The sequence below is a fragment of the Pseudopodoces humilis genome, chromosome 15 (genome assembly GCF_049639895.1).
Source record: "Pseudopodoces humilis isolate 2021_Gansu_Grassland_sample_001 chromosome 15, ASM4963989v1, whole genome shotgun sequence".
Lineage (NCBI taxonomy): Eukaryota > Metazoa > Chordata > Aves > Passeriformes > Paridae > Pseudopodoces > Pseudopodoces humilis.
The window spans coordinates 8,208,173-8,234,301 of NC_142214.1; the positions used below are offsets into that span (position 1 = coordinate 8,208,173).

Consider the following 26,129-nt stretch of genomic DNA (forward strand, 5'->3'; position numbering starts at 1 on the left):
CTTTCACAGTGCTTTTCTTGCATACAACACTTTGTTATCTCTTTAACTAGGAGGAATAAAAGGTAGAAATGCTAGCAACATACCAGGCAGAAAGAGAATGGCATCTGCCTTTCTGCCTGTGGGATTTCAAGGACCATGTCTGAGCTTGGTTTGGAGTAAAAATCCTGTTTCTAAATCCTTGGGAACACTGGGCCATTCTATTAGGTGTGTAACAGTAGTTCTTTTGTTCACGTGCTGACACGGTGCAGGAGTCCCAGGCTGGCTCATCACCAGCACTCTGAGAATGGGACACGCTCCAGGAGCAGGATGCCCTGGAGTGCAGCTCTGAGCTATTGCTCCACAGCACATTATAGCAGTCAGAGCTGTGTGAAGGCAAGGATTGAGGAGCCTCTTTGTACGGGTTCCAGGAACAGGTTTATTGCCCCAAGGGGTCAGGGGCAAAGAGCAGAGAACAAGGGTGCAAGGGATTATATATGGGGAAGGTCCAGGGGCTGGTTACAATCTCTTGGCAAATCAGGGAGAAATAAGGGAGGTACAGAAGATGGGATTCACAAAGTTCCAACAAACGGAGAAACACAGGGAGGGAACCCAAACTGCCAAGCAGGTGAACAATCCACTGGGATGTCATGGTTTAGGGAAATTCCAAAGGGTTGGTACAAGGGAGGATTGATGGGAACTCACTGGAACAGGGACTGGGATTGATTTACACTCAAGGGGGAAGGCATAATACCGGATTGATACCCCAAGGAGGGGACAGAGGACATCCTGGGTAAGGAGGCAGGGGAGTAACAAGGATTGGCAGGTGACTGACAAGGTACAACTTGGGGCAAGCCAACTGAACTCAGGTATGACAGAGCATACCAACTGAAGGGAACATAATATTTACAACATAAAGAACACAGATGCACCACAACAATGTGCTATATGAAAAAATTATACTGATCATCCATTTATTAAAGCTTGGGTAGGGCTGGAAGAGTTGTCAGGGCATTCCCTGCCATGTTTGCTTCTGCTGAGTGGTAATTTGTCAAACTTGTAAAAAAACTTCTTCTAGAGAGTCTCCCAAATACTCTCAGATTGTCTCACTGGTGTTTTCTCCTTAATTCAAACACTCCCCCAACAAATGACCTGCTGAATTTTACTGCAAATTAAGTTGCTTTTTCCTTTGTCCTCCTCTCACCAGAACATTGTTTGCACTTTGATCATGCCATCAAATTCTGTCCCTGCTCTTTTCTCCTTCGAAGAAAAAAAAAAAGAAAAAAAGAAAAAAAAGAAGAAAAGGCCTGAATCTTCATCTCGTTGTCTAAATCACTTGTTCTTTATTATAAAGTGTTGCCCTTGAAGCCAGACTGCATCATCCCCAAACCACCAGAACAATTACATTGTTTGGCTGTCAGGCCTCTCTTCCCCATCTTCATGCAGAAATCATAGCTGCTGCTTTCTGTGGCAGCAGCTTTGCTGTGGAGCTGCACCTCAGTTCACGGCTTTCTATGATTTCTGGTCTTTTCAGTATCACTGCTGCCTTCTCAGTCCCTCCTCAGTGCAAAAATCCCTTTCTCCAGCCTAAGGGGACTGCTTTTGATGACTTTATTGGACCGCATTTTTGTCATTTGTGTTGCTTTGGAAATCTGCTACAATTTTTTATACTTATAATTGTGTCCCTGAACATCCTTCCAACCATTCTTCCTTGGGTATAATCCACAGAGGGTCATCTTCCAGATGGTCAGATGGTTTAAAATGCTGAATAAAGCTGCTGCCCTGACAGATTGCTGCAGAGCAGCAACATTTGTTGTCCTGCTGGGCAGTCAAGTGCTCTTAAGGAGCTGCTTTTGGGTTTTTTTTTTTGATAGCTGCATATCTATCTTCGTACTTAACTTGGATTTCCTCAAACTGATTTAGGAGGGTGTCGCCTCTTATGTTAGGTCTGTAAAAAAGGGAAACTAGACTAGTTTGGCACAAGCTGTCCTTGATGGTTGTAAAAATGCAAAACAGGGATTAAAAAAATTCCAGTCACTTTAGGAAGAAAAGTTGGACAAATGGACCAGTAATTCCTTGGAAGCTTCCTTTCTGAAGACAATATTATATTTGTCCTTTGGAATTTAGATTTGTTTTCTGTTTCTTTGTGGGCAGACTGCCCACATTCCAGGTCATATCAGTGTTCATATTATTATGTGCTGCAGAATTAATAAAGCCCTGCCCACCTGAAGACATCCACATTATCTGATTGTTCTCCAGCCTGTTTGTCTAAATGTATTTGCTTGTTAATTTTCTCTGGTTAGAGATAATCTTTTTTGAAAAGACTAAAACCAAAAATTTGCTACACCAGACTTCACAGCAGCATATTCTGACCTTTCCCATCTGGTCTTGAGCCTGTAGTTCATCTTCCTTTAGTAGTGTTGTCAGACCCCCTTGCAGTGTGTTTTGGCTCAGGTCAATCAGGCCTTGGTTGAGCCTATGGCTTTCTGGCCCTCAGCCCTATCAGAAGCTGCAGTTCAGGGCCCCATTCCCAGTGGGGTGAGAGCAGAGAAAGGGCACACTCAGGGCAAATGAAAGTCATCAGTACTGACCCAGATAGCAGCCACAGATTACAGCACAGACAAGACAGCCTTTATTGTTTACTGCCCAAGCCAGACTCTTCCTTTGGCCTCATTTCTCTACCTAATGTGCCTGGTAGGAGGTTAGGGAGGCAGAGGCTGGCTGCTCCTCAACCCCTTTCCAACATGCAGCTTTCCCCTGTCAAGAGAGCTCTCAAGGTGGCACAGTCACTCCTAAATAGTACACTATCAGAAGGTTCAGGATGCTGTTGTGCTCATACAAGTGCCAAAGCTGTATAGAAACTCCTCTTGATGCCTGTAAGTTTTGTAGTGTTCACTTCATTCACACAACTTCCAGAGCTGTGAACAGACACAGCAGCTGGGTAGTCCATGAGGATTTGTGGATGTCAGTAACACTGGCTTTAGCAGATGTCTCTACTTGGGTGACAGAGGTGTAGTTTGCAGAGCTCAGAGCTTATTCAGCTGCTGTACAGAGTTCCATCCTCTTGAGGAAATGTAAAATGCAGCCTGGGCTGGGGAAGCAGCTGAGAGCTTTGTCACTAGTGCAGAGCAGATCTTGTCCAAGCTCTTTCCCTTCCTGCAGGTTTCCAGGAAGGGCTGTGATGCCAGCATGTCCAGAGCACACACAGCTGTGGCATTCCCAGCCCATTCAGCTGATAAGCAGCCAAGGAATTTGCTACTATCCTGCTCTGCCCAGCCTGGGGTTCAGCCCCAGTTCTGGGGGAAAGAAGGGACAAACACACCCCCTTTTTCCTCAAAACTCATGCTGCACACTGTGGTGAAAGCCAAGAGAAGCTGCAATTGGTGGCACAGATGTTGACAGAAGTTCGGCCTAATTCTCCTTTAAAGTTTCTTGAAAACTTTATACATGAGTATGGAGAAGATTCTTGGAAAATCAAAACAACTTACAAGAAGTAAAAAGGAAATAAATGGAAAGAAACAATCCAAGATGTTTATATATATTAATTCATTTATTTATATTCACTGACTTTCAGTGTCACACAACTTCTATATCACATTAATTCAAAATTAATATTATCTTTAGGATCTATGACTTAGCAACTTTTATACACTCAAAAATACCACTAACTACATATGTTCTACCTTCTCCCATTCTTTGAAATTAATGCTGAAAATACAGAAACATGCACATGTAAGGTTTTAGAGTACAGTTCTTTAGTTAGGTACACGTTGCACAGTAAACAAATGTGCTCTGATAGTATTTTATCCTCAGCAGTAGCAATACACAGCAGCAAGAAAGTTGATCCCTATGATATTTTGCTGGAGTAATGACTTTCTATCTTAGCATAACACAGGAAAACTAACATGTTTTGACAGACTCAAGATCAAAAATACACTGGTTTTACACTTGTGCTAATAAACACCAAATGAAGTAAAACAGCAAGTGGTTTCTTTGCAGAGAAGACCTCTGCTCCAGTCTGACAGTGCTGGATTGGCAGGGAGGAGGGAGACAGGCAGAATGATAGATCACAGCAGCACTTCAGCCACTGAACTCCACATATTAAGTTCAGCAGGATGGTGACTTTACAGACTGATCCAGAGTAAAATTTCAAGCCTACTACAGTCATTGGATATTCACCAGCTGCACACTTGTGCCTGTGCTTGTGGCACCCCATTCTGCAAGAGTAAATATCTCTCCTTCCAGCTTCTGCTATGAAAAATTTCAAACTTGAGTAAAATCAAATTATATCCTTTAGCATTTTAAAGACATTATCTATATTCCACATCATTCTGACATTTATTTTAGAGTTAGGAAGTCCTAACATCTAGGATGAAATGTTTAATGTTTAATGCTTAAAGTGTACTAAGCAGTGCGACGCCACAAACAGCTTTTGGCAGCATTTCTATGGCATGGGATGGAGGGAGGTGTCTAGACCATCTCACCACTGTGGCTCTGTGATAGTATCAGATCACATCAGTCCTTTTGTACAAAGGTAATTCTTTAAAAAACTGCCTTAAGAAAGAACTGTTTCATTAAAATTAGACTTCGATCTGAAGTATATGTAAATAAAAACACTGGCTGACACAGTCAGCATGGCTCAGTTTGGAACACAGTGCTGTGTGGTTCTTGCACCAGAGCAATGGCCTCTCACCTTCACATACCCACAAGCAGCACAATCACACAAATAACACTGCAAGCAACACCCTGTTCTTCTTGTGTTGATATCTTTTCATTTTGCCTTCTGTGGGTACTCTGAAAGGCTTGAGTTGACAAACATTGCTCCAGAATTAATACTTCCAATTCATAACAAATAGATACAATTCAGTCACATTTAGTTGACTTTTAGTCCTAGTACAATTTAAGTTAAATTAATATATTTTTAAACTGTAAACTACACTAGAAAGACACAATAATTTTATTACTTTCATTACCTTTATCTGAAGTTGCCTGTGAACTTGTATGTAACAGAATCAATTACATTTCTCAGTCAAATTACATTTAACTGAAGAGAGGGCACAGACTTTTAAGTACTCAGGGGCAAAGTCCACTGCCCCCAGGGCAGACAAGTGAGCTACTAGTTGAAAGTGGTAATCTCCACTTACCAACAGGCTGCTAAAATGTGCCTAAGAATATATCTGTTCCTATAAATTAACTCTGTGAGCTTTGGTCAATAATGGTACAATTTACCTGACAAGTCTCCGTAATTCTTTCTTCTCAAAGAATTTAATTGAGAGCAGCATTTCAAATGGACAAGTAGTCAAATTGCAATTAGCTCCTCCTGCTTGAAAATAATTTAGTAAGAATCCAATTCTTTAAGTGATTTGAGGCTTTTTAACATGGGAGAAAAACATGCTACTTGATTCTGGACCAGCAGGAGCCAGTTGCTCCTTAGTGCAGGCAAAAAGTTGACAGAATTTTCCATTCTTTTCCTCTTGTGGAAGTAGCAGCTTCTTGTAGTTGCTGAACTCCTTCATGTACTCAGAACACACCTAGAAATGATGTGGCAAACTGTATATCCTGCCACAACTAACACATCTTAAAGACAGTTTTTCTGCTTTTGCAATTTTTGCAAGTGAAAAATTGCTCCCTAGAAGCAAGTTCCAATAAAAAAATTCTTTAAAAAAATATTTAATTACTCTTATTAACAAATAAAATCCATTAAAAATGTTTGGATGCTAAACTCACTACCTTACACTGCATGTACAAAAGCAGACATAAAAACATAGCACCTGACCTTGCTCAGGTGAAAAGAACTGAAAGTGGTTTCCTGGATCATGGTACTAAGGCACCATGGTATTTAATCCCTTTTACAGTAAGTTTCAAGCCTAAAAAGCAGTCAGGCTGCCTCTGGCAACATTCACTTAGAAAGATCATTACAGAACAAACCTCAGGATTATTCTAATTTCCAGGCTAAATTTTTATCACAGTCCATTAATTCTTCTGCAAACACTGCCTTAAATATTAGTAAAGCTTGCCTGTCTTCTCAGTTCTCACCCAGATATATACATTTCCATACATATGTTTGTCCACAGGCAAAGAAAGACAGCGGACAATCACTTTTACTCCTTGGTATCCTGTCAAATGATCAGCTCACTGTACTGCCCATTCATCCTTCTTGAACATCAGTGACCAAGACATTGTCTAATCTATTTCAAGACTGAAAAATAAAGGTTACAATTGTCCTTCCCAGTTACATGGATGACAATTACAACTGCCCTAAGAGTCATGATTTTGTATTTGTGTCTGCTAGTTCTAGAAAAGTGCAATGTGTAGAGGGTATATTCAAGTTACAGCAATTTTATTACCCTCTTTTTGAACAATATACATTTGAAAATTAAATTACACTGGATCCAGCACACCTGAGTCCACTGTCTTGTAGATTTTGCTCAGAAAGACTTCCACGTTATCATCCCCCAAGTGACAGATGTCCAAGATGCAGATAACATGTTTGCCATCAAGCTCCTTCGCTGCTTTTACAAGTTCATCTAGAAGTTAAGGAAAGGTGGTTTTAAAAGGTATTTGCTGTATACTCTGTACACAATAAAAAGGTGTACAGAACTGATAATGTTTTCTGTACAGTATGTGCATACGTTCAACCTTCCTTCGTTTTATTCGTAAATTCCACCACTAGAAATGACAACATCAGAATTAGATATGAGTTTGCAATTTGGATATTAAAATACTGTCTCCAGAGGATGAGACTAGCTCCAGCAAAAACTGCCTTGGAAGCTCAGTATTACAGCAATTTTCTAAAAATGGTGAAATAGAATTCACACCTCTTTGACTGAAGAGGTGAACAGTGTCTGACCTACACCAGAGATTTCTACAGAGGATTAACTCTTGCACTGAAAGATAAACCAAGAAATGATAAATGAGTAACATCAGTGAAAGGCAGCCTCACCTGAAAGAGGAAATGTGTCACAAAGCCTCTCACTGCTGGTGGCCTTCTGCTGGCATGCAGAGATACAACTCATACAGGACAATAATGTATCATTCTGAATGTCTTCTAGTTGAAATAAGTGGGGATTGTCAGGGCAAAACAGAGGAAGAAAAGCAACATCTATTGCTATGTCATGGTTTATACCTGTTGAAGAAAAGTATTTTCTGTTAGCAGAAAACTTAGTTTTCACCCCATCAGCAACTCTGTGCACCACTTCTCTTTTTTTTGAACAAAACTGCACTGTTTTTTATTTACATTTTCTTTGTCCATTACTTAATATTTAATGTCTAAAAATGTGTTTCTATATAGGATTATACACAAACACATTCAAATTTATATGTTATGAAATACTATGGTTTAAGTCTAACAATGCTGATAGATCAGAAAACATTAAATCTTGGAAGCTGTTTCATTCTCCTTTTAGCTTTATCTGCAAAGGCAGAGAAATTAACTTTACAACCAGTAAAGTGTGCAATGCAGTGCTACTTTCATCTTCAATATTGTATTGTCTGTACCAGGATTCTAATGACTTCAAATGTTCAAACAGCTTCTCTGCAAATGTCCCTTAGCAGATAATGAAAACTTTTAAATGATGGGAACTTAACACGAGCAATTTCTATCTCCTTTTAATGGGAAAACAAAATCAAACTTAATAACCCTCAATAAAGCTAGCAAACAGATACACATCAACTTCCATATTTATATTTTAATAAATAAAAATCAATCAATTGACACTTTATGTTAACCAGAAGCAGCATGGAGCAGTTAATGAGCGCAGTTAAAATACAGCCTTTCATTTTCTGCCATGGTAAGAAGGCACATTAGGAGCAACAGTATGAAAAAAACAACTCAATGAGAATAGTGCTTAAAAGAAGCATTTATAGTTGTCTTTTTCCTTTTATGAACACTAATTTGTTTCTGATAAACACCTCTCTAGCAGCAAGTCAGCTGACAAATGCAATTAAATAATTTTCCTGATTACATCAGGTTGAAATAGTGAACAAGACCTGATTGAAATAATCAATTGTTTAAGAACTACACATATTCTTCAAATAACACTTGTAAGACTGTACCAAAAACTGAAATGGTAAGAAAATTGATACTAGAAACAAGATATTCAGGCATTTCATTGAAAGGTATGTTTAATGAGAACAAAAATGACCCTAAATGAGGACTCTGACAAAAATCTAAAATGTCAGTAATTTTTCAAACCTCAGGAAATACTCAGAATCAACTGATTCTTTTAGAGAAATCCATTCAGTTTCTGATGAACTTACACTGCTCTTGCTTAACTTTTTTTACAAGGCAAGCTACTTACCCAGAACTGTCACTTCATAATACCCAAGGCCATTAGCACTTTTAAACTCATTGATGTTTTTATCTGTCCTGGCTTCTATTGGCTGGTGCACTGATGCATGAAGGTTGTACTGTTGCATAAGTAAGTCTTTGTGCACATAATCAAATTTACATGGGATACTTTCTGGGAAGATTTTGCTGTGATGAAAATAATTCATTAACTTGTCTTTCACTTGTGCCCACAGGTCACTCTGCCAGGAATCACAAGTTCTTCCGGTCTCTTCAGTTTCAGGTATATTACTCACTTCTTCTTGATCTGTTATAAGCACAGAAATATATAGTTCCTTATATGCTTATATAATTGTATCACTCTTCTGTTAAGTAAGAAATAATTTTCATTAGAACATTTCAATTATGAAGACGTGGCAAAAATTAAAAGGGTCAAGAGAAAATGTGAGGTCTTATGCCATTAAGAGCTTCTGAGATACTAAACTAACTGAAAACTTCTACAAAGATATACTGAAAATTTATTGCCCGTAATGGGAAACAATCTAATGCTGTGCTTTCAGCCTTCCCTAGACACAGCAGGGAACACTGAGTAGAATGACATTGATGATACATTGCTACAGTGGCTCCCCAGAACTGATGCAGCCAGATATACAGAGGAACTGTCTTAACAGAGGTTATAAAGATATATTTGTTTTGATATCTTCTTTCTGAAGAAAAGAAACAGTCTGAAACCTCCTAAGATTAATATAACAACTATTTGCAACATACCTGTGCAGCATTGCAAACTGTCTGACACAGCCTGTCCATTTTTATCTTGCACAGAATGTCCATGTTGATATTCATCTAAGCTATAAAAAGAAAGTTATAGTGTGTGTACAAATATATATACAGTTATTTATCATAAACCTAATTAACCTCAAACTCCTTGCAGCAAAAGACAGACTTCTAGTGATAAATGATATGAGCTCAAGCGAATGAGCTGATACCTTATTGTGAGAGTTTCATACAGCAGCTTGACACAACGAGATCCCCTGTGCTCAGTAATCAGCTTAGCAGAGCTCAGGACTAGCCCTGCCCGATTCCTGGCTTTGGGAAACGGATGAGGAAGGGTTTTACACTCACAGCCCGGTGTCTGCTGCCCTCTACCGGCAGCTGGCGGAAATACCACGTGTGACACAGCCAAACACCACAAGTGACCAACAGGTGACTCGATGGCAAAAATCTGGTGCTCAGCATGCGGCTGCACTGTCCTATCATCCCCTTCAGCACCCAGAAACACAGCATGAATAGAGCCATGTCACCACTCCGGAATCCAAAATGACAGAAATGCCAAATCTCTATTTTCCTGTGGACATACTGTCCTGTTGTAATGATCAGTTCAATCAACCAAACTAGATATTTGTAAATACTTTATTTTTTTAACCATAAAGTTTTGAATTAATGGTAAGAAACTATTCTTTATCAATCTCTAATAAATTACCTATGAGATTATGCAGGAGGGTAACATAAGAGGTACTCTGCAAGCAAACACGGTAATGTAAGCTCTTAGCCCCATTTATTCCTTTCTTCTTTGATCCGTTCCTCTTATTAGAATAAAACTCACCATGATGTCTGAAAAAACTTAGGGAAAGGACTATCTTGATTATCTTGCATCACAAACAACTGCAACAGGTAAGACTTTGTTAAGGTACCATTAAACTTCTAGACTATCAAAGTAGTTAATAATAACTACAAGATACTGACACAGTAAAAATGGAATCAAAGATTTGATGCTGTTTAGTGGACCATACTGTATTTCATAAAGATTCGCAGGTTTTTAAATATTTTTTTTCTATTTTATACTAGGGTGTATCTTGAAAATTTCACGTCAACATTTCATAACAAATGGAAAACATCTAAAATAGTATCTAGTGGAAAGATAAAAGGAAAATACTCTGTGCGTTATGAGTATGAAAGTATATTTTACAAAATGCACTCCCATCATGGCTATATCATCACTGAAGTGACCTGCTTATAATGTCCAAATCTAGGCACAAAAGAATCCTTGCTTAAGCAGTACAACCTGTGCAATTAATTTTTTTAAAATTAATTTTTATTTTTGAGCTTTGGACCTGTCAAAAAATGAAACCCCAGCAATGTTAAGAAAGGCTTGCTCAGAAACCAACGAGTCAAGTTAGATACACGCCAACTTCTCTCCTCATTAAGGCACAGGATTAAACCAAGTCATACTGCTGACAAGTTGATATCATGGAAAGTGGATGTCATGGGTTTTTTATTTTTAAGTTGTCTAGTTTTGGAAGTGAATGGGCTCTGATTGAAAGCAAGCAGAGCCTCAGGAAAATATGAAAAAAACTTGTCACGATTTTTCCCCACTTCTTTCACAGATCTGTAGCTTGAATAATTTCTACCTGCCCAACACATTATTCCTCCAGGCCTGCTTTGTGTCAGGTGTGTGAACAGCCTGACTTGAGCCAAGCTTGTAAGGGAAACTACTTGTCTCTACACACAGGCCAAGTGCTCCCTTGTGAACCACCGTGTCTGCAATGCACCTGAGGCCACCCAAATCCTTCCACTTACAGCAGTGTGCTCCTGCTGCTGTACACCAAAACACCCACAGCCTATTTTATGCATGCCAGCTTTAGGAGAACTTGGGCCCTGCCAGATTTGCTGTTTCCAGCTTGCACTCTGCAGGCCTCCCTTTTTCACAGATGCCCATTTGCGAAAAAGCCTTTCTCCATTATTTTCAGATACATTGATATTCAACTTGCAAATCATTTTACTTTAAAGCGTTGTCATTGAAAATAACATCAATCAAAATATACGGCAGATCAGTATTTTCAGAAACTCTTGGGAAAATAAGCATGTCCCATGCTTCACACCTATTTTCTAAGCGCTAGGACTAAATGTGATAAATGAAATTAAGAAAAAAAATAGTTATGACTCACAACTATGTCCAAACAATGCAAGGAAGTAAAGTGCCTCAAAACAACACAACAAAACATAGCACTCAACTGATAAAACTGGTAAAACTTATTTTATAGAATGGTTTGAAATTAACTAACTGTTCTGACACCATTGTGGTAAACACATCTACCACAGCAAGTAACAGAGAGACCAAACAGCCTTTTATGATAACTAGACGTGTCTACACAAATTGATTTTTGGTATCTACTGATTTCTCCCTGACAAATTCTGATTTATGTGGAAAAGGGTTGTGAAGGAAACATCATGTGCTGTGAAACTTTTGGTCATACAAACCTCAAGATGAATTTCCCTATATTATAGTCCCCATTCTCTAGCTGTCACATCCATGGGAAGGGAAAAGGACAAAAGGGTCCACGTGACAAAATAATACAAAAGTGAAACTGCAAGGATAGAAGCATGCAAACAAGTTCATTTCAAGCAGTATGGAGTGGGAGCATGTAGCTCAGCAATTCCATGGTTACATGCTAAATTTACAAAGATTAAAATTCCAAGAAAACTACTGTGTTTTTTTTACTTTCACATAAAAATAATCCTTTCTGAAATTCCTGATCTTTCCTCATTCATAATCACTTCATTCTCTATAAATTAAATTACTTTGGAGTACATTAAATGCTTTGAAGTACCATTATGTGGACGGTCTTTACTAGCAAGGATGTAAATATCAACAATACTACTAAATTACCCAGTTTCTTTGTTTTTTCTGAAACCCTTAAAAATCAGGTAAGCTACCTCAGAAATGCAGGAACTATAGCTGTCAATAAAAAGCCTCAAAATAAGCTCTTACTGCTTAAAAAACCCAAAAATGCAAACATGTACTGAAAATAACATACAAAAAACTCGATGCAGAATATTTTAAGTTAGAATATGTATTTTAAAACAATCTCTACTATTGGACTCTATTATTCTTGTGGGCCCCTTCCAACCCAGAATATTCTGTGAAATATGTGAAGTTTGTTAAAACTACTGTTGTTATTTCATGAACGTATTGAAGTATTTCAGTGAGAGCTGACATTCTGCTACATCTAAGGAATAGAAAACAATGCAATTTTAAAGTATGTCAGCAAACTTTCTATTTTCCTTTGGCAATCTGGAGAATTCAGCACAATTCTATAGTTAGTTACAGAAATACATGAGTTACCTTTTAATTTTATAGAGTGAAACAGCTTTCCATAATCCAACAGAGACTTTCTCCTCCTTTAGCTGGGGTTCTAGCACTAATGGCATAGAGTGGACACACAGGTAGCGAGGAGAGTAGCAGATTGAGAAAAGCAGAGAACAAAGTAAACATGCCTTAACTTCTGGCTTCACCTACAAGAAATGGGGAGAAAAATTCTTTCTCTCCTCCCACCCCACCCTGGAAAAAGTGGAACATTTCTCAGCAAGCAAAAGAAAACAGAATTCCTTACAGTTAAGGAAAACCTTGATTTTCCTATGGATTTGTTCCACAAGTCTCTGCAAACTCCTGCACCATCTGCAGAACTGTGACCTTAAAGCCAGGTGACTCCTAATGAACCAGCTGCAAAGTCAGGTAACCATTTCTCCTAGAAATGCAGTTTTTACCAAAAGGACTAGGAAACAACAGACATGTGGATTCAAAAGAGCCTTGTTTATCCCAAAGAAAAAGCTGTTGCAAATCAGCTTCCAATAAATGTGTTTCAAGAAAATAGGCACGCTTGTAGGGAGGCAATACTGGCAGAATGGTCAACAACTTTGATCAGCTCCCTCATTACCACCGTTGCCCTATTCCTAGCACCATGATCCTTGGATTTAGGGGGGAAAAGGAAGAGATGTCAAAAGTAAGCCAAAAAGGCAACTGAGCCATATATGTAGTGATGACACAAATCCAGATCACTGCCAAAATATGCGAACATCTTAAATTACTGACACCAAGGAGTTCAAACTTTCAAGCTGCTCATTTTCTGTCTGGAACAAGTGACAAGAATTTATGGCCCTTAAACAACATGCACAAAGGAAAGTAGCTTGTAGCCCCTGGTTAACAAATGAAAGCACTCATTCCGTTTTATTAATAATCTCCCTTTTGTAGTTATTTCACTAGGTTGCAGACTTGACAGGGCTCTGGATTTGAAATTCTTATCTGGACTTCAAAAAGAACCCACCTTCTCTGGATCCAAACTGAGTTATGTAATAACTGAGTGTTGGGGAGTGAAAGGAGCCAGGGGAGTGGCTTTCCAGGGCAACTACACTTACACCTCTGTAGCATCAAGAAAAATGTACAGCTCAGCCACCACCAGAAAATCCATTAATTACCATGATGAACCTCTATTATTATATATTCCCTTAGCAGTAGTAGTAGCAATGTAATATGTTTAATAACACACTCAAAAATATGATTCAGATATATTTAGAGTTGGTGTAGATGAGTGAATAGAAAACATGAAACTCTACCCAGATCTGCTCCTTCATTTTAATTCCTTAGAGAATCCCAATCTGTAAAATTTTTACTCAGAGTATTTTTGCTTGATTATTGCAATTATTCAACACAATTCATTTCACATGACTTACCCAAGTTTTCTTCTTACAGTCCGCGTAAAATAGGAGTAAGATGACCCAGGACTAACAGAAGTACCTCCCCTTAAAGTAGGAAATTCACCATTATTTTTCAGTATCTATTTAGATGGAAATTCACAAAGCAAGGGACTTTGATGTTTTTCTTTCAGGCAGAACTAAACTAAGACATTCAAATGCTGAAGTTTTCATATAGAACAGAATCCACTAAGTTTGCTATAACACTGCCAAGACAGAACTTCTATTTACTGAGGCTTTATTAATATTCAATTTTATTTCAATCCTAATTATATTTTATTTCATTTCCCCTCAAAATATTCTAAATATCCACTCTCTTCACACATTATGACTTAGGGATGTGAAAAGAAAAGAAGAAAAATATACCCTTTATAGTATGAGAAATCCACTGCAAAAAAACCAGATGTGACTGCCCTGACTTTTCAAACTTCCATCTGTCAATGTACACACCAGACTCTGAATAGTGAGTAGGGGTGTAATAGATTTTACATGTGTTGCAACAAAGGGCAGTCTTATGCAAACAGTTACTTTACTCCTGGATCTAACACAGTTGTATCAGAAAAATTACATTTTGAACCCTTAGGTTAGCACATGACCACCATCTACTTTCCTTTCTGACAGCAAGTTACAGGTACATCCAGTACATCCCATTTCCCAGAAATCAAAAATAAGGTGTTTGAAATTAAGGAACAGGTATACCTGATTCTGCATTTTCAGTCAAGAAATCTGATTTCCTCACACCACCGTAACTGTTGTTTGCTCCACAGCTATGTCACTAAACTACATCTGGTTCAAGTATTAACTACTTTTATTTCAAATCTGTGAGCTTAACAACAAAGTAGTATAAATATTAATCAGAGGAGAGCAATGCAAGCCTACTTTAGTTAATCCTTCATTAGCATGAACAGTATAATTGTCATCACCTGAGCCTAGGAAAAGTACATAGCTACATTTTAAAGATTCAACTATATATGCTTTTAAAACCTTAAGTAATTTCTACAGCCCAGGCTCCAGCCTAATTTCTGAAAACACTTTTTAGAAGAACCACCACATATTTATGAAGAGAGCTTACTGTTGTGCATCTCTTCTGAATCTGCGTGTTGTCTTTCTCTTGACTGAACTCCCCTTTGACAGCAGAGCTTGGTGCTGATGCTCTTCAGGAGTACAGGGTGGCCCCAGAAAAGACTTAACTTCTTCATTTTTTCCCTTGTCAACACAGTCTTCTTTGGACACAGAAGAATTTCCAAGACACAGAGAAGTATCCTTCTGCAGCAAAAGTTAATTATTTAAGACTTTCAATGCACTTAAAGCTATTTCTTCCAACACAAAAACCTGCAAATTTCTGACAGTGACCTTACATCTAGCAGAAATTATCTTCTAATTTAGTAAGGTAAATTCTGTCTAGAAAGTGACAAGTGAGCATGTTGCAGCAGTTGACTCTCCCACGCTCCAATTTACATCAGGTTATCAGTCAAACCAGTAACTTTTAAACACAAGTTTTACAGAGGATTGCCAAAATACTTTCAGAGAAGCACTGAATCTTTGCTTTTTAAAATTTTGTTCTCAAAAATCAGATTAAGAGACAATGTAACTAGCTTCTGAATTCAAATGCAAAATTCTCCATTCAAATGACAATCATAGCTGCTCTGGCATTAATTCTCACACACCTGGACAAGTTCCCCTCCTGGAGCTTCTTCAGCTGCATCATTACAGCTTTTGTATCTTATGGCACTGATTATTCCCTGAACAGCAATTCGCTTGTGTTCTCTGTAGTGCAGGTCTTCAATCTCTTTCCCTATTTCAGCTATGGGTTTCAAAACTGACTCAACTGCAAAAAAGAAATTTCCAGAATCATGTTTTAGAGAAATATAATACCAAAATCTCTGAACACAAGACTAAAAAGATTTTTTTTTTACTAAATATTAAATTGATTTAAAGTTATGATTTTAAAGAATTCTAAATCTTTTGGTTTTCCACATCACATAGAAAATAATTAAAACAATAAACTTTTATAGCTCACAAGCATCTGTTAGTATTCATTATCAGACACCACAATTTCTGTTTCAGGTGAAACTTCCAGTTCAATGTACCCTTCAGAATAACTTTTTAAAATTTTGATTTAGGAGAATATTCGGAGTAAAACTGCTGGGTATATGCGTAGCTCATGTCAGCTTCTACAATTCTCCTGCAGCTAATGGTGTGGTAGTTTCTGTGAGATGAGGATTTAGCCTATTAAACATTTAGTCATGAAAGGGAGTTTTTCTTGGATTAAGACTGACTGAAAAAGGCCATAAATCTTACAGATATTTGACATATAATACCTTCGTTGTTTTTACAATATTTCAAAAAGCTATCAGGAGGTCGTGGAAAAGGGTAATAGCCACCGATGACAGTTTTCTTTATTTGATCAGCTTCACTTTGCGATTTCATCCACTGAATGAAGCTTTTAACTTTGGCATCCTTGGTGTATGGCTGGCCCTTGTGCCACCCTTTTAACACAAAAATAATCAGGTATCAAAACCAAAGCAGGTTACTGAAATTTGTTGCCATTTTGAAACTTTCCTGAACACTACCTAGAAAAAAACAAATTGAGAAAATCTTGACTAGAGAGTATAAAAGAGTCTTTTATTTTTTGTCAAGAGTGTTTCATAAAATGAGTACCTTGAATTCCCTGACTACACTTGCATTTGACACTGAAAATCAGACAAACATTAAATAACAGAAAAAAACAACTAGCAATAAAGCTTCTAGAATAGGAAAGCTTCAAGTGTTTTTTAATGTTTTAAGTAAATGGTAATCACCATTGCTACCCTATCAAAAGATTAACAGCCTGAAAGAATTAGTAAAATGTATGTCTTAACCTAGAAATACTTTTCACAAGATTAAGCCATTTTAATGCCTCACAAGAATCCCATTTGCCTTCTTCTTTCATGCAGTGGTTTCATTATTACCTCATAGTCCGCACTGATAATTTTGCTGTAAAATGAAAACACCCTTTCCAAAGAAATAGAAAAAAAACTAGAACTAGTTTAAGTTACCTGTAATGAATATTTGACTTTCATTTGAAGTTGTAAGGTAAACTGTCCTGGAAGGATTCTCAGTGAGGCCCTGGATCACTCTCATCTGTGTACACACCAAGTATGTCACTGCAGAAAAAAAAAAAACCTTCATTTTTTTTTTTTCCTGACAGTTCACTGATTTTAGAATGGCAAGACTGATATACACTGGATTAATTTTAAGTACTCTGAACAAGACAATTTAGTTCTTGACCCTACAAATGTTTTATGTATGTTTTGAGTCTCCATTATAAATTACAATATGGACATCTTCAATTTAATTTCAGCATAGATATTACAACTAAAACATGAGGATATCATTGAAACAAATAGTACAAATATTGGACTTAGATGGATGTGTTTCTTAAGGATAAAAAGTATAAAATCAAGAGAAATTATTGCAAGCTACTGTAAAACTTCTAAACAAAGCTCAAACTCACTCTTTTGTTAGTATCTCAGTTTAACACTGGAATGTCATTCTCTCACACTATCCCAGAACACTCAAGATGAATGCAGCCATAATCTTAGCAGGACTGTGCAGCTGGTGCTGCATAAAATGATATAAAAAATGCATATCAACACCAAGCAGTGTTAAAAAAAGGATCAGTGCTTGGAGGAAAAGAGAAAGAAGGCGAGAAGAAATATTTAAAGCTCTTTTAAAATCCTTCATTAAGGATTCCCTAGTTTGAAATGTATTATTCTTAGCTCATGTGTGATAACTAACACAGCTGGGTGATGATTGCTGCTTGGGCAAAAAACACTGGTTCAAAGAAATTAAGCTTTTCCACTTTCACCTCTATCTTCATTCAATCCTCTTAAATTATTCCTGTCTATTAAAAAAACGGTATTTACAGGTCAAGAGGAGCAAGAGATTTGACCAGCTGCTGCCTTTAATTGCCTCTGATGCAAGAGATGCTGCCCAGGTGCTTAATAGAAACATCTGAAATGAAGGATTTCAGAGGAGCCCCAGGCCCAGCTGTCCATCTAACTGACAGACTGCAATTTGTAAGGGTTTCAAATATTTAAACTGTTTTTTATACCTAAATTTTAATTTCTGATCAACTATCTTCTGCTTGAGGAGATAATCGTGGCATTTTTTTATTCAATGACAACTAATCTCAGGATTAGAAATTCACAATGAACCAGAAAAACATTGTAAATAATTATTAGTAAGTATAATAGAGAGCTGAATACTTGGATGAATACGCTCAAACACATCTGGCTGAGAAGTTGCAAACAATTCCAGTATGAACGGTTGGTCTGAGGTCCCGTCAATGGCATGTGCCCAGCGATACAGCCAGAAGTCTTCACTGTGTTCTATATATAAACAAATATTAAGAAAAATATATAAGCATTTACTTAGAAATTTAGAAACTATTTGATAAATCCTGAAAGTCATATTTATAGAAAAACCTCTTTTTCTGGCTCGCTCAGCCCTTCCTACAAACGTCACAAGACCAATAACATCACAGGAATGATTGTGCGGTAAGTCATCCAGTTCCGACCTAAAACCAAAGTAGAAGAAAGCTGGGTAAGCTTTCTCAGAAACTTTGCAAAAACCATTTCCAATTAACATTCACTGTAAAGTAGTGCAGTTTAAATTCCAGCTTGATAACCAACAAAATTCTATTTTACCTTGTGATAAACCTATATTTAACTTCAGGTAATCCCCACTCTGGCTTAACCATTTCTTCTGGAATAATACTTATTTCAGTAGGAGGATCTCGAACATTAAGGCTAATTTCTGACAAAGAAAGAAAAGTAAGTGACATTTATGGCATGAATACAAATTATATAATCATCATTGTTGTTATAATAATAATAATAAAAAATTACAAAATTAACAATAACCCATTAAAAAAACATTAGAAGTTTCTTAAATATTTCAACTTTGTGAAATTATTAGTTTATCCGAGTTCAGATTTTCATCAGTATAAAGTAAGGAATTCACATACAACAAAGCAATTTTATCATCCGAGTAATGTTAAACTTTCCAACTGTTTACATGAGCCAAGTAGTCCAATCCAGACAGTATTTTAACAGGAACAAATCCAACCATACTGATTAGATACCAAAGTATTTTTTACACTAGCTTTGTTGTCAAATGTGGGTAAGGTCTGAAACTGATGTGCAGACATCAAAGTAAAACAGAACTAGCCCAAGAGAATTTCCATATTTGATGCCAGTTCAGGTAATTATTAATAGGATACAAATATACCATGGCCATGGAGGAAAACAAAAGGTCTTCTCATGCCTACTCTATAGCACCTGAAAATTTTAATTTATTAATCAGACTGTTTAGATGCTAAATTATAAACATGGTGGAACACTGGGGCAAGCAAAGTGTTCTTCAACCAGATTAAAAAATACAGGAAGAAGGGCTTCAGCTTCTAGACTATACAAGGCAGCACTCTATGATCTCATGACAAATCTTGCTGGTATATAAAACACAGATTCTGATGAAGTTTCTTGGTTTTGAGTAAGGGATTATTCAAATAATGCATCCAGAAAAGTAATTAGGTAGATATAAATAATGAATACAACTGTTTACATAATTATATCTGGTGCCTCAGCCTGGAAGTGCAACATTACGAAGGTGTTCTATTTCAAGTCAGACCCTCTAGTTAGGAATATTCACTAGGCTTCTGCTTTCTAGAAACATATTTGGAGGACAATTGTGGTTTTGCATATGGTCTTTTAGGACAGTATTGCTCAGAAAATTCCTGAAACAAAACTTTCCCATGCATCAAAACTATCTCTCAATTGTTTCATTATTTTGAGATTAGATGAAAGTCATACACTCAGGTCAGGATTATACCCTGGGATGAGTCAGGAGCTGAGGTGAGTCCAGGCTGTCATCAGCGCCACACAAATTCAGTGTGAAACTGAAACGTGCACACTGCCTGGCAGTAGAATTCATGACATTAGCACTAAGCTGCAAAGGTTTTAGATTGTGAAACGACACCTCTCAGCAAGTCCCACAATGCTGCAGCTGCAAACAGGGGCCAGCAATGCAGAGCTCTCTCCACAGAAGTCCAGGGATGCGCCTAAAGTGTAGCACCTTGCAGGATTCTCAATTTGGAAACCCTTTAACACTGGGGACTTGATAACTCTCCAGATACATTGTACAAGATTTGCAGTTGAATGGTTCTAAGAACACACTGGAAAGTTGGGATTCAATGAAATTACAAATTGAAAAAAAAAAAAAAAAAGTAATTGTTACATAAGTGATTCAGTGTAATTGAAACCTGAAATATTGCCCCACATTGGGCATATACAGAGATACTTCGTGAGGTAATAAATTTCATCTGAACAAAAAAAACCCCAATGCTCCTGCAATGCAAGTTGCACAAAATCCATGTTACAAGTGCTCTAGATTTTTTTTTTGGATATACTGTTCTCTTGTGACTCTCTTCCTATCAAACATATACCATCCATCCATGGATCATGGGATCATGTGAATTCATATTAAGACAAAATTCTCAGCTTTGTGCAAAGAACTGGGGTTCTGTATATACTTTTGTATGAACCAAAGATTTACAGATTCTTCAGCTTATCTGTGCACTGTGGCACTTTTCAATAGAATGACTTCTAGTTCTTCCATTACACAGCTATTACCCTTTACAGCCCAGTAGCTGAATTGGCCATTTTGATCTCTTTGTTCCCACTTCTGCCCCAATTACACTTGTCAGAAATCAGATGTGCAGAGTGATTAAGGCCATGAAAATGCAGAGATAATTACCCATAGAGAAAGTCACCTCAGATGGCATATGTTATTCTGTCTTCTTTGCATAGAAAGGTTTTGTGGCAATTGTAATTGTTTTCAGGGTTGGCTTGTAATTGTCATCACTTTCCCTCACAAACTTCCATTCCTGGCTAAACATTTCTGTCTCCTGCCAAGTCATCACAAATACTTCAGACAGTGAGATCTGGTTTTAATGCAAATATTTATCAGTCAGGGAAATTTTGCTTCTGGCAGTGAAAACATTGCTTATTTTTGTGCACCGTAGCAACTCCATTAGGAAACTATCATTGTTAGTAAGTTATACATACATCACCCTTCACCAACATGCATATGTTTCAAGAATTAATTTGAATGTTGCCTGTCATTTCATTCTAAGTTGAAAAGCACAAAATGGGAAAGAGTTCATATAGAGTGAAGGAGGAGCAACTCTGGGCAACCTGTACTAACCCAAAGTTGATCAAACCCAGTTTGAAGAGGCCATTACTGTTATATTGCAGGACTTGTATTTTTGTAGTATAGCTCCTTTGAGTATCTGCCACACTAAACAACTGGCAAGTAAGAAAATGCTTTTTCATAGCCTAGGAATAGTCTTCATACACACACTCCCACGGTGATGCTCTTTCAACACTTTGATGCAACTTTTGAATTTTGATGCAACAATGAAAAATGCAACTTTTTATTCTGTGGAGCTGTGCAGATACTCTGGGCTTGACAGTATACACTAAAATCTAAAGTCAGATGAGGTGATAATGTCCTTCAATGACCTGGAAAAAGGTGTGAGCAGTGTACAAGTGATATGTGTATTATAAAGCAGGAAGTAGAATCCGATGAAAATTCATTACCAGAGGCCTATCTTTGTAATCTCAGTTCCCGATACCAGGGATTCTTTTTTTTATTTCTTTATTTTTTAAATAAAGGTTTTAACTAATTGTAGCAGTAAACTTTGTAGATATTGTTCAATATCAACGGGGAACAGCAAGAAACTGGATGCTCAGACACCTTTCAGAGGCACTAGTAAAGGATTTACACCTTATCAATTAGTCTCATCAATGGACCACTTTCTATTTTATTTCTATGGAGAACTACTTTGCAAAGCTGTATTTCATCGATTCAAAATAGGTTTCTGCAATACTTAACCAATTGTAGCAAATCTCTTCATCTGTGAATCCCCCGGGGTGGGGTGTGTTTTAAACGGGTAACTGGTTTTGATGGCGTACTTGGCAAGGAGGAGCACTGTGCCAACCTTCATACTGTGATACCATTCAGGACACAGTGAATTCCACAAAACCATTGACATCATGCCTGAGCCATCAGCAACTTCAAAGTAAGCCTGAAGAAAAAAGAGACAATATACAGTAATCTTATTTATTATCATTCTGGTATGTATTTACTTTGGATCATGCACCAGGTACTTGACTCAAACGATTTTTCTATTACAAATGGATACAGAGGATGTTCCAGAACTTGTACTGAATTCTAGAGCTGAAAAAAATCCCCAGTTTTTAAACCGGGCAAATGCTGAACTTGAAACTGAGCAGATCACTCAGCAGTAAAAAAAAAGATTTTTAAACTAACCCACCACACCTCCAGTCTCCTTTTCTAAGAAGTTCAACACAAAAATATCACAAGTTAAATATATTAGAAAAATAATTAAGAATTTTACAGTAAAATAATCTGAAATTCACCAGATGAGAGAATCAGGGCCTAGAAATAATTTAAATATATTTTATTTTTTTGACAGGACATACTAACTCCAGCTTTCAAAGCATTGAGACCAGAAATGCCAAGCTATTAAAATACTAACACCTCAAAGTATCTTTTTCTTCACAAACAGCTAAAATGAACTTCAGTAACTAAAACACATCCACTAAAGTTTGTACATGTATGATCACAAAATTCAGCATTTCCTGCTCTAGAATGCTCAATATTTTTGTAAAGGCAGCATTTTCCGTATAAAATAGCTATAAAATAACTTTATGTGCTTACTATATGGAAAAAATTATTTTCAAATATCCTACAGCAATTTGTTTGAGTGTTAACCTATGCATTTATCCCTCTTTACCTGATAAGGCATATCCATTTTTTTCTCTGGTTTTCCATAGTACCTTAGTCTAGATTTGTGCAGGATTCTCACAAGAAGTGGATGGAAATGCACTCTGCTTCTCCATGTCATTTCCAGGTGACCAAGATTAGTCAGTTTGGAGACTAAGGTTAAAAGGAGGGGAAAAGAAAAGACCAAAAAAGAGCACTCATGATTGAACGTGTAAGTTTGCATGAACATAAACACGAACATAAAGTGCAAGGATATGACATGTATTAATGTTTTTAACATTTAGAAAGGGTCATTTGCCGGTATCATTCACCAATAAATTCTGTTATGAACTATCTGCATGCAGCATAGTTTTGCTTTCTTTTTTTAAATTGAGAACAATGACACATTTTAAATGACTCAGAAATGTTGTCAGATGAGCAGAAGGGCTTTTACAAAAACCACAGGTGTCAGCCTACAAGGGCATCACACTCATGCAGAAGTCCTCTTATACCCCTCTCCTCACCAGGCTTCATGGAATGGCCTGAGCCCCTCAACACTGACCACATTTGGGGTGGCAGCTTTTAGGTGTGAGCATCCTGCTCAACAGACTAGCCAAGACACTACTACTGCACCCAGTGTTTTTGACACCTCAGACGACTGGGCTCAAGCACCACAGCTACATATTTTCAGCCAGTGTTTCATACCGTTTAAAAACCTCAAAGCAACAAAGAATCACAGAACGGGTTGGGTTTTCAAAGGGGTTATCTCGTTCCAACACTCTGCCACGGGAGGGACATGCTCCACCAGGCCAGGTTGCCCAGAGCCCCATCCACGCTGGTCTTCAATACTCCCAGGGATAGAGCATCTACAAGCTGGCAACTCTGGGCAACCTGTGCCAGGGCCTCACCATCCTCCTAGGGAAGAGGTTTTTCCTACAGCAGCAGGTGAACTGTGACACAAGTGGCACACTGCCAGTGGGGCCAAAGACAGCTAGAGGATACCAGGGTGCTCAGCCCAGCTGCACGAGCAATCACAGAATCAGTCAGGTAGGAAAAGACGCCTAAAATCATCGAGTCCAATCTATGACCAAACACCACCCTATCAACCAGGCCGTGGCACCAAGTGCCACAGCCAGTCTTGTGTTCAACACCTCCAGGGTAACTTTATCACCTCCCTGGGCAGCCCGTTTCAATGTCCAATCATCCTTTCTGAGAAGGAATTCCTCCTAATGTGCGAGCTAAACCTTCACTTAAGACTATGTGCCCTTGCACTGCCGCTGGTTGCCTGGGAGAAGAGCCCGAGCCCCACCCAACTGCTACACCCTCCCGTCAGGTGATGGTAGAAAGCGAAAAGGACCCCCGAGCCTCCTCCAGGTTGAGCCCCCCAGCTCCCTCAGCCTCCCCTCATAGGACTTGTACTCCCGACCCTTCGCCAACTCCGCCGCCCAACAAAAGGCAAACAACGGCACCGCCCCCTCCCTCTGTGTGCCCCGGGACGCCTCAGGGCGTCTCTCCGCACCCCTACAGCCGCGTCCTCCGGGCTCACCGTCCACGTCCACCTGCACGGGGGGCCTGTCCGGCACCCACACGTCTCCGTAGGGATCCTCGTTGTTCCAGAGCGGCAGGTAGTGCCTATTATCCCCGCGGAGCGGCTGAAGCGGGCGCTGCCCGTCGGGCGGGGTGGCCGCGGCGGCGGTGGCGGTGCCCCCCGCCCGCTCCAGCCCCTCCAGGCAGAGGAAGCCGCGGTTCAGGCGCTTCTCGTCGTAGCGATACGAGCAGCGCGTGAGGCGGAGGCGCGTGCCCGCCCGCAGGCGCGCGCGCTGGACGAGCCCGTTGAGGCGCGGCGCGAGGTGGCAGCGGTGCCGGCGCGCGCCGTCCGCGAGCGTCACGTCGTACCAGTACCGGGGGGGAGCGGCGGGCGGCGCCTGCGCCAGGTACCGCTCCACCGCCACCACCGTCACGGCCGGCGGCTCCGCGCTCAGCTGCGAGGAGCCTTGCACCTCCTCAAACACCTTCGGCAGACAGAACGCCCCGCCGCCCTCCGCCGAAGCCGCCGTCCGGCTCTCCTCGGCGCGTTCCGGGGTAGGGTCCTGCATGGCAGCGTCCTGGCCGCCCCTCCCGGGCGATAGCCGCGGCCCGGGGCGCTGCCGGGGCCGGCGGCGCCGGCCGCGAGCTCCCGCTGTCATGGCGCGCGCGCGGGGCGGGGCGGGTGCGCGCGCGCCGTTCAAACCGCCAACGGCCGGGGCGGGGGCGGGGACAGCGACACGGGGACACGGATACCGGGACACGGATACCGGGACAGCGGGACAGGAGAGCGGCGGCCGGGGAGCAGCTGCAGTCGGGAGCAGGGACGAAGCTGAGGCCCGGGGAAGCGGTGGGAGAGGTGGCGGCGGGCCGTGCTGGCTCGCGGCCGCCCTCGTCCCGTGGCTGTGGCATTGTGGCCGTGGCATTGTGTTGGTGCCCCGGGGCTCGGGCCGCAGGTCCGTCCGTGGGACAGAGGCCCTGAGCAGCGACCAGCGCCTCGGTCCCTGCCGTCTTCTCTGAGGAGCCACTACAGCGGGAGAGAGGGGTAAAAAAAAGGCTAGGAAGAGCAGCAACTTCCAGTCTTTATAGTGTCACTGGTCCAGATAGTCTCTGGAAATCCAGAAGTGCGGCTGCAGCTTAGGCGGAGCTGGCTCAGGTGCTGGGCCAGAGCTGCTCTTCCAGTTTGAGCACAGTTGGAGTCTACTGCCTTTGTGACTGTGGAGCATTTGCCATGAGGAAATCGGAAAACATGTTGCCTAAACCATTTTAAACAGACCGAAAAAACTAGACAAAGAGGTATAAATCACAAGTTTTTGCTGGCCTTTAGAATTCTCTAGGAATGATATTATGTATTTTATGTCACAGTGCTTTCCTTAGTGAGAAAATTTAAAACAAATCAGTCATTTGTATTATGTAGAAGCCAAGTATTGGGTAAAACTTCCACATGGTGTCTTTCTTCCCCAGTAAACAGTCGTGTGAAATGATAAAATGGCATTTACAGTTTAAAAAAATTAACTTTTAAACCTTTTCAATGAGCTTGCACAGGATGTGATTTCACATCACATACAAGCTTTACTTGGAGAACTATGGTGAACTTTTTTTTAATAACTTTTTTTAGTTATTAAATAACCTGTGGATATAATGAGGAAATCTGTGGACTGCTCCCATCTTATCTCCACTTTTGTCTATGCCCATGATGTGATTTGCAGAAGAAACTTATTTATACACAGGTTATTGTTACATATGCATTTGTTGCCAGATCTTATTAGTGTGATTCACTGTGGTTTTATGCATCGAAGCTGAAGCTTTTGTGGAGTGGTAATGGACTGATGTGGACTGATAGCAGAGTTAATATGGTATAAATCTGTATGCACTGCAGGTTTGTGATAGCTCCTTCTCTTAGGAACTTACTCCTGCTGCCTTCTTTCTCACCTGCAGAGGTCCAGCTAACATAACAATTTCAAAACTGCTGGAACAAGGG

At 39.5% G+C, this 26,129-nt stretch overlaps 1 protein-coding gene across 1 annotated transcript; it reads right to left on the reverse strand.

The window, feature by feature from the left end:
* Window positions 1-3,503: 3,503 nt before the first annotated feature.
* Window positions 3,504-24,722, reverse strand: RADX (RPA1 related single stranded DNA binding protein, X-linked). Its single transcript, XM_005526254.3, has 15 exons — window positions 24,171-24,722; window positions 22,656-22,798; window positions 21,731-21,923; window positions 18,484-18,592; window positions 18,262-18,353; window positions 18,043-18,165; window positions 16,831-16,938; window positions 16,114-16,281; window positions 15,460-15,620; window positions 14,865-15,058; window positions 13,772-13,840; window positions 9,032-9,111; window positions 8,277-8,570; window positions 6,920-7,102; window positions 3,504-6,503 (listed from the first exon to the last, which is right to left on the reverse strand). Exons 1-15 carry the CDS (start codon window positions 24,718-24,720, stop codon window positions 6,358-6,360), a joined length of 2,613 nt encoding a protein of 870 aa, XP_005526311.2. The 5' UTR covers window positions 24,721-24,722; the 3' UTR covers window positions 3,504-6,357.
* Window positions 24,723-26,129: the final 1,407 nt, after the last annotated feature.

Bases quoted from the DNA above. Each gene is read 5' to 3' on its own strand.
- RADX (XM_005526254.3), bottom strand. From the start codon at position 24,720: ATGCAGGACCCTACCCCGGAACGCGCCGAGGAGAGCCGGACGGCGGCT. The intron at 13,841-14,864 runs GTAAGCTCTCTT...TCCTACTTTAAG, and splicing joins TTCAGAAGAGATGCACAACA to GGGAGGTACTTCTGTTAGTC. The intron at 9,112-13,771 runs GTAAGTCATGTG...TTCTTTTTATAG, and splicing joins ACTGTAAGAAGAAAACTTGG to CTTAGATGAATATCAACATG.